This window comes from Haliaeetus leucocephalus, unplaced genomic scaffold (assembly GCF_000737465.1).
Source record: "Haliaeetus leucocephalus isolate CR32 unplaced genomic scaffold, Haliaeetus_leucocephalus-4.0 Scaffold395, whole genome shotgun sequence".
Taxonomy (NCBI): Eukaryota; Metazoa; Chordata; class Aves; order Accipitriformes; family Accipitridae; genus Haliaeetus; species Haliaeetus leucocephalus.
Window position 1 is genome coordinate 6,240,721 of NW_010972831.1, and position 12,665 is coordinate 6,253,385.

The following is a 12,665-nucleotide window of genomic DNA, read 5'->3' on the forward strand; positions in this document are numbered from 1 at the left end:
AAGGGTGTTGGCAGATCGGCAGTAATGAATGGCTGTGGCTGCGTGGGGGGGGTGGGGTGGGTGGTTTTTTGTTTGTTTTTTTTTTTTCACTTGGGCCATGAAAATGATCTTGCTGCCTACTTCAGAAATGTTTGTATTGGTAATGTAACAGCATGAATGAGATCAGCTGTGGTCTGTTTGGTCTTCGCTGCCCTTAAGACAAAGGGAATGCTATGCTTTTGGTCCTGACCCCACATTTCTGCCTTCTCCCCCTCTGTTTGGCTACCTGTTTCCCATGGGTCCCCTTTCCAGGGGAACGGAGTGGTTTGCTTCTTGATCCCTCTAGAATGATGCTGTGAATTATTATTAAGGAACAGAATGAGGAGATTTCTGGGTGCTAAATCTCAAAAACCTCTTCATACTTGAGAGAGTTAACTATACAAGAGCAATGTGTAGCCACAGGTTTTGCATTTATTTCTATATATTTAATGAAACCTTAATAGCTGAAACTACAGGGCTCTTCCTTGATGCTGTTGGAGTATTTTCTATTAAGTCTGCTCAACTCTTTTTGCAGTGTAAATTTCCTCCCTGCGTTAATCTTTAAATCAAACAATGTCAACATTTTTTTACAACAGCTCTAATGAGGCTGTTCTGGCATCATCTACGGGCAGGAGAGCAGGTGATGTTTTTCCTTTTACTGTAGACAGCTGGAATTGAGAGCTGCTGTAAGTAGGACAGTGCAGGATAAACAGCAGGAGCTGAGAGCATTGATCACATGATTGTCTCTTTGGAATATTGGGTTGCTACAGAGACTACAAGCAGACGAATTTAGCACTTTACATCACAAAGCAGTTTTCTCTTATTTAGCTTAAGTTACAGTGGTAGTTGGTTCATCAGAAAAAATGAAAAATTATATGGCTCTTGGTTTTTAGGTTTGAACAATAAGTCTATGCTCTTTTTGTTCACTGAACAATAAGATAGTACAAAAACCATACAGATACTTCAGATTTTGTTAAATTAAAATTTTATAATGCATTTCAATTTTGAACTTTGAAAAAATCTGGCTTAACAAGATGTTTGTAAATGTTTCAGAATGGGAAAGAGCAATCATTGAAAGCTGTTATGCTGTCTTTGAAATAGAGTAATGTCTAGCTATTATCCATTTCCCAAATATGTTCAGGATTCTTATTCTTTATAGCACACCTATATTTCATTGTGAAAGCTCAAGTTCAGGTAACTGAGATTTGCATCCTCAATAATTAAAGGATGCTAAAATACAAGATGACAGGTTTATTAATCTCATTTAAGTTCTGAAATACAGGAATATGTGCAAACTCCTTTTGTAGTATTGCTTATAGTTGTTGTATCTGGAGAAATGTATACTTTTTAAATGTATGTGCGTATATATAAACTTCTAGTTGCATTCTGAAAAAATCAGTTCTGCTTCTTTGTAAGATGTCATGCTATAGTTTTAGTGTACAAAAATAAAATTGTTTTTTGTTTCAACCTTGTTTTTATTGGGATGAAGCTAAGCTCATTAATAATGAAGTTAATTTAAAAATGTGGAAGTCTTTAAGGTGAATATGATTTATTCTGGAATACAGGTCACTTGCTACAGTTGTATTTGTTTTAGTGCACATAACTTGTTTATGGAATAAATAAACATTTTTAACTCGCAGGTCTAACTAAAATCAAAACATTCTCAGCTATGTGAAAAATTTTGGAGAGCCTTTTGACAGTAGTCATTAATGATGTGCTTTGAACTGGAAGATTTTTTTCTACTTTGCTATTAGCTATGTTTTTTGCTTTGTGTTATCATCAAAATCAGCTTTCTGCTATATTTACCTTCATGACCATAGGGAGTTACTCAGAGATGCTTAGAAGAATATCTGCTGTTCCATCTTTTTGTCAGTAGTTAAAGAAGCATCTCTATTTTGAGATCTTATTACTTCATGTTAAGATACAGAATATGTAACTTGCTAGAAAATGTAGATGTGCATTTGTTTAGATTTCTTTACATTTTCACATTAAGGTTATTAATGCCACTGAGTCTGCTTGAAGTGCAGATCTTGTGATGGGGCTGATACAAACTCTGATGTTAGAGGAACTTGTAGCCAAGGGCAAGAAAGGCATGTTTGTGAATTGATTAATGATGATTCAAACTCTTATCATAAAAAGTAGTACTGCAATGTAATGAGTATGTATGATAGCATGCCCTTCCTAGAGAACTTGGAACTAATTTCTCTTATCCTCTATTCCCCTCAGCCCTCAGTGCTTAAAAAGCAAAACACCCCTGCCCCCACCCCACCCCCCAAATAACTAAAACAAAACCAAAGAAAGCTTCGATTTAGTAATTGAAACAATTTGTGTACTTGGCTTGTGGTTTGTTGTTTGTTTGTTTTCTTTCATTTCTTAAGTCAAGAAAACTCAAATGTTTTTCCTGGCAATTATTTTTGTTACTGCATTAATATAACAATCTGATTTTAGTATTTTACTTATTTCATATTTTGCATATTACAGCAAATGCGTACTTAACTTCCTGCTCCTTTATAATCTGAATTAAGGTTGTGGAGTTTCGTGATTCAGGTTTATGGATGGTGAGTGGAAATTAAAGATGCCATGTTTAAAATAAGATTGGTTGTTGAAGCAGCATAGGTGTGAAGGCGGCTGTATAGAAATTTTCTCTTCATTAGTGCATTGCAGTGTTGTGGCTATACCTGGAAGATGTATATAGTCACAAAGAACTATTCTGAACAAGCACTTACAAAGAAAAAGGTGGTAGATGGGTTTTCTTGAGGGACTTGCTTCTGCTTTTCTTCTGTTAGCTCAGAAAGCTTCAAGTGGCTTGGCAGTTTCACTCTTTCTTCTCCATGATGAAAAGCCCTAGAGGGTTGCCTGACAAAGAACAAAGCGTATAGTGTAATCTGTCATAGAATAGAGGACGATGTAGTGCATGTTGAGCATGTGGTCAGGTATGTAATTTCTCTAAGACTTATTCTTTGGCAGTTACGTTTTGTTTTCTATCCTATGCTGGTTGCTATAGTGTTGTCTCTCAACCTGGTTAAAGGAAAAAGAAAAAGCAACAAACAAATGACTGAATATGAAGGGTCTTAGGGCTTCATGGTGGGTGTGGGTGTGTGTCACCTTGAAACTTCTGTTCTATTTAAATTTTTATTTCCAAAAGACCCTATTTAATTGTAAGACTGTGTTCTTCAGCCCAAGAATTTACTATAGGCAACTGTCACCTTTTTAAAAAGGAACTTCTTTGATACTTTATTTAAGTGGCATACCAAAGTAGTCTGTAATGAAGAATGACTATTTGGAGATGCTTCTATTTGGGCAGCTATGATGCATCAGCTGGGAACTCTCAGCTCTATTGCTGCCACTGATAATTGTTGTCAGCCAGTCATGATATATTGATTCTTGGTTGAAATGCCCTGAAGGATTCTGGGTGCTGGCCAGTATGTACCAATTTTTGGCAAATATTTTACAACAGTCTGAAATACTGATGCATGGTAATTAGAGACTTAAAACTGTAGCCGATGTGTTTGTGCTTCTACACAAGGTGTGTTCTACCCCATTGAAAGGGAAATAGTAAAATCCTAATTGTGACAGCCACTAGTTCTGGGACAGTAATCTTGCTTTGTAATGTCCATTTTCCTCATCTAGGAAATGGGAGTAGAAAGTACATAGTTTGTAAGGATACAGTAAATATTTTGGCAGGGTTGGCAGTGCTTTGACTTGGTAAGCCAATCTTGGTTCAACTCAGAAGTAATTTACAAAGACAATCTAGGAAAATATGAGATGGTAATTATAAAACAAACAAACAAAATCCTCTCTTTCAGTTGAAACATTTGGATGCTTTTTTGAATTTACTATTGAATGTACTATAGGGTGTTTTAGTTGGAGATTTCCTTGTTGCTTCTGATGTTGCAGTCTCCTTACCTTTCAGCTGTAGTGTGGTGCTGATTGGAAGTACGCAATCTAGTGAAGTGTGGATTAGTGAGGTTCTAATGCAGCTAATGTTTGTGAAGCACTTTGAAGATACAAAGCTCTATGTAAGTACTAATGTGGAGGAGAAAAACAGACCTAATTACCTTCTTATCAAGAAGGTATTTTCAGATTTGCTAATGGAGATGTAGAAACCTCATGTATATGTAAATTTTAGTGTGCTTTCTCCTCCTACCCTTCAGTTTCTCTTAAAAAGGTAGAAGTAGAAATTACATTGTAATTGTCAACATCAGTTTCTGTTTGTTTTCACATAGAATCATAATCCTTTGTCTCTGAAACTAAAACATCTTTGTTTTATATGACTACAGTGAAGAGGGAGCATGGGGGAATAAAAAATTGGTTTTTATACAAATGTATTTTAATGGAGCATAGGTGAGGACTGAAGGTTGCTTAAAATAGCATTACTTCCAACGAGTGTCTCTTTTTTTTTTTTTTAATTTATTTTATTTTATTTTTAAAGTTGCTTTCAGTATTGGAACTCATTCTGACTGAATTCTGGTGCGTTCAGATCAAAAATCATAAAGAATGCTCATTCTGATGACAGTTCATAACATCTGTATTCAGAGATCAGTTGGAAACTGGATTATTGATATTTAAGGTCTGTGATTAGGACTTAAGTTAATTAGAAATATTAGAAATATTAATGGAGTAATTCAGGGTCAGGCAAGAAAGTGAGGGTTTTGGGAGGACTAGGATTTTGTTTTCAGAATTTTCTGATAAAATTCTGTCCTCTGCTCTTACATCTTATGTAGGCACATACAATAATACCTGATCATAATTGTAAAAGTACCAAAAAAAGGGGGGGGGGCGGGGGGGGATATCAATATTAGCCAATACTAGCTTTAAAACAAGCTATTATTTTTTTTTTCTGTATCTGCACCTTAAGGACTTCACTGATTCTCTCTGCGTGCAGGACAAAAGTTCTGAGCATTGAGCTATAGGTATATTTTTTATATTTTGGTCATGAGATGCTCTGCACAAATTATCTAGTGATCTTCTGAGCTACTTAAAACAAAAAAAAAGTCTGCAAATAAAAGCATAGGATGAACTCTGCATTAGCAGGCAGGAAACCACCAGCTTGCTTTCTGTTATTGTGTCCTTGACTGAATTATGAAAGTAATTTGCCTGTTTACCCCAAAGTGATAAGTAGGTAAATTTTTTTCCTTGTTTAGGATTTTTGGCTCTGAGGTGAGTTATTGAGAATAGGAGAGAAAGACTTAGAGAAATGGTGGAGGGATATATATATTTTTTATATATATATATATATTTTTTTTTTAAATAGGTTATGGTAAGGCTTGAGAAGATTCCTCCTAAGCTGAGGTTGAGGCGGCATTGTGTATTACCAATCAATCTCTGGTAACAAGGAATTTGAGAATGTACAAATGTATTAATTAAAAAAAAAAAAATACTAAGCGTGCGTGTTTATAGAGTTTCTTGCTAAGTCCGTAAAACAGTGTATGTAGGGGCATCCAGTAACTTAAAGCTCTGGTTCTTTGTTTTCCTTCCTCCTTTTTTCCACTCCCCTTGCAAAGACCTTCAGTATGGTTTTGGGTTTGGTTTTTTGGGGGTTTGTTTTGTTTTGTTTTTAATTAGGATTCTTCATTGTATTTCTTGTGATTATTTCACATACATTGGTATTTCCTAAAGTTTTGTAACCTAACAGAAATGTGATGTTAAATGCGAAGAAACAGTTTCTGAGCATGACTGCTAGGAAGAAATTTAATGCTATTTGAGTACATAAAGTGTTAGTTTTGCCTTTCATGTTAACCTTTAGTTTAAAGAAGACTTGTGTTTTCAGGAGATACTTTGTGCACCATGTGGAAATCTTTCCCTTAGCTTGAGTTTAAGGACAGCACTGTTTTTACTATGTATTTCTACTGTGAAACAATATTATTCTATCGTGCGTAAAATGACTTTGCTGCACCTCTGAAAGTACTGAAACAAATACCGAGCTGGTTGCATCATTTTGCTGTATAACACTTAAATTTCTAGGCAGAATTAGTGAAAATTTTATAATGTTTCGGTTTTCTACAATGAATTGTATCATAGCAGATCTGCTCTTCCTGCCGTACAAGTAGTGTGCCGGCAGCTTGCATGCCAAAGCTGGTTGAATGGTGTCAGTGACAACAATGGCTACTCTCTTACCTTATTATTTTGTTGGAAGCTTCTCCCCTGCTGAGTGGGGGGAGAAAAGAGTCCTAATTTGGGATTTTTTTTGTTTGGTTTTTTTTGGATTTGGCTTTTACATGATGACCTTGAATTTTCCCTGCTACTTCTTAGGACTAGTTTTGCAGTGTAATGAATTGAAATGCTTCTGTTATCATGCTGATGATTCTCTTTGTCTTGGTTTATTTGAATTCCATCAGATTATGCTACAATTGTCTGCCCTTTATCTGTGTAATAATGTGTTTACAGGAGGCGTGGCTTAATTGCATTTAAAGTGTATTTAAAGAATATGTGCTTTTATTTTTAACCTTTGCCAAGCTTCTAAATTGTTATCTGTCACTCAGAACCAAGAACACTATCCACTCATTCACCTTAAACCATCCAATACGATTTTAAAATAAAATAAAACTTGAAAATCAGTCTTCAACTGTTTGCATAAGGATTAAAGTTTAATCAGATTTCCATATAGGAATTTAGTGGTGTTTGCTAACCATGCGACTTCACTTGAACTTGAAATCATCAACAAGATGCTTAGCTCCATCATCACTGCCTTCTGGAAACTAAGTTTACTGGGGTTCCTGAGCAGTATGTTACTTATCTGCAGGGAGTATTCTGTCCAGAGTTGGATTACTGAAACAGTTGTGCTACGTAGCTTTCAACGAATAGTGGTAATTCACTCGTATGGCTGAATCCTGGCTTTTTTATTCCTAAAACACAGTTAAAATGGAACAGCAGATCAACATACCACTGCAGAACTGATGCACGTTGAAAACTGTTATGCTTCAGTCAAGGCCAGCCACTTAGAGCAGTTCTTCACTGAGTTCACTTCATGGTCTGCTTTAAGTTACTGTAATAAAAAATGTGCTGCGTTTCCTGTTCCTCCTTGAACGGTTTGTGGGTTCTCTCATCCTTGAAGTTTAGGTCCCTAATTTTAAATCTGCTGTTAGGCAAAGCCATGTATTTAACACTGTAGCCTTTCTTCTCATTGTAGTGACTACCCTGGTGGTTGCTGTTTGAGTCTTTGGGGTGAGACTCGGTGAACCAATTTATCCTGTTTTCATAGATTGAACAGACTATGCCAATTCCAGAAACTTTTTTTTTTTCATTACTGTTTACCGTCCCACCATCTACCTGCTGGTGGAGGAAAGAAACATCTTGGAAATGACACTAAAGATGTATCTAGTGGTGGTTGGTTAAAATGCAACCTCTGTGGAGGTTGCATTTTAATAGGTTGCTCAGATGCTTGGAGTTTGTCAGTTCTTCATGCCCTGGAGCTCCGTTTATATCTTTTTCAGGAACGCAAAACTTGCTTTGTGTTCTCATGCTGTAGACTAAGAAATGCAAGCATTTCATGAGGTCAGAGAGCATGCATGTGGTCCTGGGCATTAGCTGATTTGGTCTAATTTTATTTTGGGGGGAAATGTTGTTTGGGGAGTGTTGCATTCATACAGTCTTTTTAGGCTACGGTAGTTCATGGAGTGTCTTTTTCCATCTGACCTTGCAAAAAATGCCCTAGTATCTGCTATTTTGACTGACTTTGATTTAGTCTGTTTCCCTTGACTTGTTTCTTTTTTTTTTTTTTCCTAAGACCGAGCAGGTTCTTGATGCTACCCTCCTTACAGAGAAGGACTTATTTTCTGTTCAGTAGTTTATGAAGTACTTTTAAGGTTCTCCTTGACTTTCATTCTTCTGTTACTGAGATGGTGGACCTAATTTAATGTCCAATGTGAATAGCATCTTCTTGCTTTTAAACATCTGTTCTTTTCCTATGGGAGTGTATTAGTCTGGCAGACACTTGAGATGACTTGTAGCTAATATAACTGAAAATTGCTGTGCCTGTTAAACTTCTTTAGGAAAAAAAAAAAAAGTTTTTTCAGATGGAACTGGTACGAAGATGTACCACTTCTGCAGCATCCTGGCAGGGATCTGCTTTTTTGGCCTTCCTGCTCTATTCCTGCCCTTTAATTAAAAATGGTAGAATATATTTCACATAAACCACTGAATTTATTTAGGTACAACATAAAATATTTTGATAGTTATACTTGCAGGGGTTTATTTATATTTTCATAACAAAAGAACAACTAGCAAAGCTGCAAAAATTGGAAAGTCTTTGAAGCATGATCTTGGGAGGTAGAAGATTTCATGGAGTTGCTGACTGGTAACTATGTACAGCACCGTGAAAACAGCATTTAATTCAGAGTTATGTGAAGGAGATGTTTATTGTTGGGGTGTTTTCTGCTGTACAGGACTTCATTTTTTTTCTAAAACACTCTGGACTGAGAGAAGCTATCAGTGAAGCACCTAGATAGTATACATTGATACTTGCTTTAATGACTTTAACAATGACTTAAGTTTTGGCTTTTTTTTAAATTGATTGTATCTTCCCTTTCGTGTGTAGGTATGGGATTTCATTTTTAGTTACTTGATTGGCTTCAGGAGCATGAAGATAAGATTCAGTTTTAAAAAACAAAACACTTCTCAAAGCTGCTGGCATTCTTTTTCCTGCTTTTAGAGTGACTTGTTGGCTAATATTAAATATAAATCTTAAAATATAAATTCTGCTTAGTGGATCTGTGACAGGAGAACCTAAATATGACCTCACTAAAATTCATATATGTTCAGAAATATTTTTATAGATTTTTAAATAAATAAGTAAGATATAAAAGTATTAAGTTAGTTTTCTTTGTCTTGCAAAAAAGTGGTGTTTTTAAATTTCCTCCAGACCTCAAAATGTAAAGTGTCAGTCTGAAGAGATTGAAAACTTAGTGTCTGTTGTTTTCTAACTGATTGATCTTTGGTTTTGTCCCTAATGATGGAATGCTTTGTAAACGCTCCATGGGAACACGTATTTAGCATTTTCTTGCTATTTCGATAGAAGGAATTTTTGATTAATGAATATTTTGGGAGGAAATGTCTTCAAACTAGTGAGAATGCCATTAACTTATTTTTAGCTCTACACTTAGGAATTTTTTTTTCTCTCCCCTCCACACCCCGCACCCTCCCCACTTCTCTTTCCCCAGCGAGCACTTGTCCTGCTCATTCACCTTCTTCTTGCATGGAGATAGCAATGTTTGCACCAGTGTGGAAATCAGTCAGCATCAACCTGTGTACCTGCTTAGTGAAGAACACCTCACTCTCGCCCAGCAGTCTAACAGCCCTTTTCAAGGTAGGTTTTGCCAGTCAGTAGCAAGTATTAAAATGAATTAATCCTTTGAGTTGCTCAGAATGAGGACTTCTGGCAAAGACTGGAAGCAGGAGCAGAGGTATTATCTGTTTTGTATTGATTACGCATTCTCCCCAAATGTCCACTGTCTTGACATAGTCAGAAGCCAATTGGTGTGTCTCAGCTCTTCTGCAGGTGGACGATTTCCATATTCATCTCTTGGCATGTAGCCAAATAATTTGTCTTCACAACAAAATAAACTTAATTTCCAAGTACTGTCCTAGTGGTGACTTAAAGCTTGTTGAAAAAGCAAAATATTTATAACCTTCATGCACCTTTATCAACCCCTCTTTTAGAAATCCATTTCTGACTCAATGTACTTAACCTATTCACTCCCCCTACCCCTTTTTATTTGGCTCTTCATTGCCTGTAAACTCCTTTGGTTCCACCAGCAGATGCAGGGTATGCTCTCGAAGACAAAGGAGTGATGGGGCCTGAGTCTGGTTAGTGGGCTGTTTGATCATTCTCTCTTAGACACACTTGTGTTGGCAATAGAAATCAGTTCTTCTGCATGACCACACACTGCCCTTGTTTATTAATGCTCAGTGTCCAAACTTGCTTTTTTTTGAATGCAATTTAACAGCAGCTGTGCTTTCCTAATGTGAACAAGACTAAACATGAAACAGATTACTTCCCTCAATATACGTTGTTGTTGTAACTGTACCAAGCAGAATGAAAGGATGAGGAAACACCGTAACTCTGTCAGAATTTGAAATAGTGTTTCTTTGTCCTACCTGTATGTTAGAGACATCCTTGCTAGCCAAGATGAAAACTTGCCTGTTGCTTGTTTAAATAGATTAACTTGTAACTGTTATTGTGGTACCTTGATTCTTACAGTACACATACATTTAACAATGTGTACCTATTACCAACAACTTGTGCAGTATAGTAAAATGTAATTAGGGTGCATTCTGACTTACTGATGGTAAGTTGTTTATTTGGTGTGGCTGAAATAACAGTAATGCTATTTCAGTGGGGCTTAGTGAATTTTGGTTCAATATAAGCTCTAACATATTTTTATTTATCTTTTTAGTTATTCTAAGTCCCTTTGGATTAAATGGCACGCTCACAGGGCAGTCATTCAAGCTTTCTGATTCATCAACAAAAAAGCTTATTGGTGAATGGAAACAATTCTATCCTGTCACATCTAACTTGAAGGAGGGATCTGAGGAAAAACAAGAAGAAATGGATTGGGAGGATGATTCTTTAGCTGCTGTTGAAGTCCTTGTTGGTGAGTGCTCCGACTATCTTTTAATTACTGAAATGAACTAGCCAGTTAGATCTGCAAAATTCTGAATGCAAAAGTGACCCCATTTTATTCTTTTTGCAACTATTTGCAACTGCTGTTGGTCTTTTGGGGGTTTTTTTTGTTTGTTTGTTTAATGCTCAGGAGTATCTAAAATGAGTTGCTGCTTAAAGTGGGTTTTGCAGACTTGTTAGTAGGAGGTGTTTTTCTTTATGTGCCCTGAGAAGCAAGATTGTTTTAAAAATAAATAAATAAATTGAAAAATAATCAAAAAACCCTAGACCATCACTGTTGACATCTGAGATGCAACAAAAACATGTTGTACTGTTTCAGATTCTGTGCAAATTCAAACGGAACAGACGTGCCTTTCAGGGATGTCTTCAAAACCACAATCCTGGAGAACTTAATGTACTCAGGCACTGCATTTATCTGCTGCTGTTCCTAAAATCTAAGCCCCTGGGACACGGTAGTTTGTTCCTCTGCTGTGGGCTATTGACCTTTGATTTGCCAACTAATGTAATCATTTCTCTGTAATAAGTGTTACAAGCTTGTATTGCAGTGATGACTGGAGACTGATGATGGTGGAGAAGGGAATATTGTCAGTTTTACGTGATACTAAAAAGTATGTTCTCAGTCTTCTTTATAAAACAAAATGACAGAAGCAAGTAGTAGCATGTAGATGCCAGGGCTGTCTCTGCCTGTATACACAAAGCCCTTTTTATTCATTCACCCAAAACTTCTGTATAAAGCAAATCATAAAGTAATGATGAGGGTGGCAAGAGACAGTTTTTGTCCAAGGGTAATGCTTTAGTAGGTAGGAAGGGCAGATAAATTTGAGTGACTGGTAAAATGATCCATCTGTTGATGATTTTAAATGTAAGGTAAACAACTGTAAAATCAACTTGCTCTTTTTTTCAGCTGGTGTACGAATGGTATATCCAGCATGCTTCGTTCTAGTTCCTCAGACAGACATCCCTGCTCCGAGTACTGTAGGGGCATCTCACTGTTCGACTACTTGCTTGGGTGTCCACCAAGTGCCTGCTTCCACAAGAGATCCTGCCATGTCTTCAGTAACTCTGACTCCACCAACATCCCCAGAGGAAGTTCAAACAGGTATAACAATATTAGCTCCTGCATGTAGGAAATCATTTTGATGGCTTTTCCTTTAAATCTGGCAGTGTTTGGAAAGGATTCGGATGTTCTCTGTACAGCTGACTTGTTACCAAAAATCACATTGCTTTAGTCGTAATTCTGTTGTAGTAAATCCAATTTCTGTTGTTCAATTGTGGGCAAAATTAACTTGAACATTTTTATAAGTTGCTGAAATGAGGAGTGCTTTTGTACCTGATGTTGTTATCCAGTACTTTGAATTTCTGTGGTCGAGTTTTTGGTTTTGGTTTTTTTTCCTCTCTGTGTGTGTTTGTGTGCATGTATGTTTTCTGGCATAGCTTTATAAACCTCATTGTGCATCTCAGTCATTAGTGAGCAAGGGGATGTTTTCAGCCTTTTTCACAGTCCAGGGAAGATTCTTTGTAGTTAAGTTCCCAGAAAGGCTGTGTGCACTCTGAGCTGTGTGTGAGTAGGGGATATGGTCAGCTGCTTTAAGTCCAAGTAGGTAAGGCTCACTGATAGTTTCAGGTGGCGTATGTACAGTTGTTCTTGTGCAGAAGAGGTTTTGTTTGTTTCTGGCCCCCCCCCCCCCCCCCCCCCCAGCTCTTCTGTTACCTTATTTTTACCTTTTTTTTTAAATAATACTGTTAAATTTGTGAACAGGTAGCTTTGCTCAAGTTATTTTTCTTTTTCAGCTTTATAGTTTCTTGGAAGATAAAGAACAGCCAGCACAGTTATATACATGTATGGTGCTGCTTTTTTTTTTTCTCTCTCCTATGAGAGGGAACCATATTATAATAATCTGCTACTATACTTAAATTTTCTATTTGTTTTTATTTCCTAACATTGAATTAAGAAGACACTTTTCTTCCTAAGGTGTTGCTGTGGTGGTTGAATTGGAATAGTAGCGGTTGTGGGTTTATTGCCTGA

At 36.6% G+C, this 12,665-nt stretch overlaps 1 protein-coding gene across 1 annotated transcript in view; it reads left to right on the forward strand.

Annotated features, from left to right (window-relative positions):
* MED13 (mediator complex subunit 13) overlaps positions 1 to 12,665 on the forward strand; it is a 56,333-nt gene that overhangs the window by 17,395 nt on the left and 26,273 nt on the right. The window contains exons 4-6 of the mRNA XM_010573778.1: positions 9,177 to 9,322; positions 10,413 to 10,610; positions 11,544 to 11,738. Of these exons, the coding sequence (XP_010572080.1) occupies positions 9,177 to 9,322; positions 10,413 to 10,610; positions 11,544 to 11,738 (539 nt within the window). The remainder of the gene's footprint in view (positions 1 to 9,176; positions 9,323 to 10,412; positions 10,611 to 11,543; positions 11,739 to 12,665) is intronic.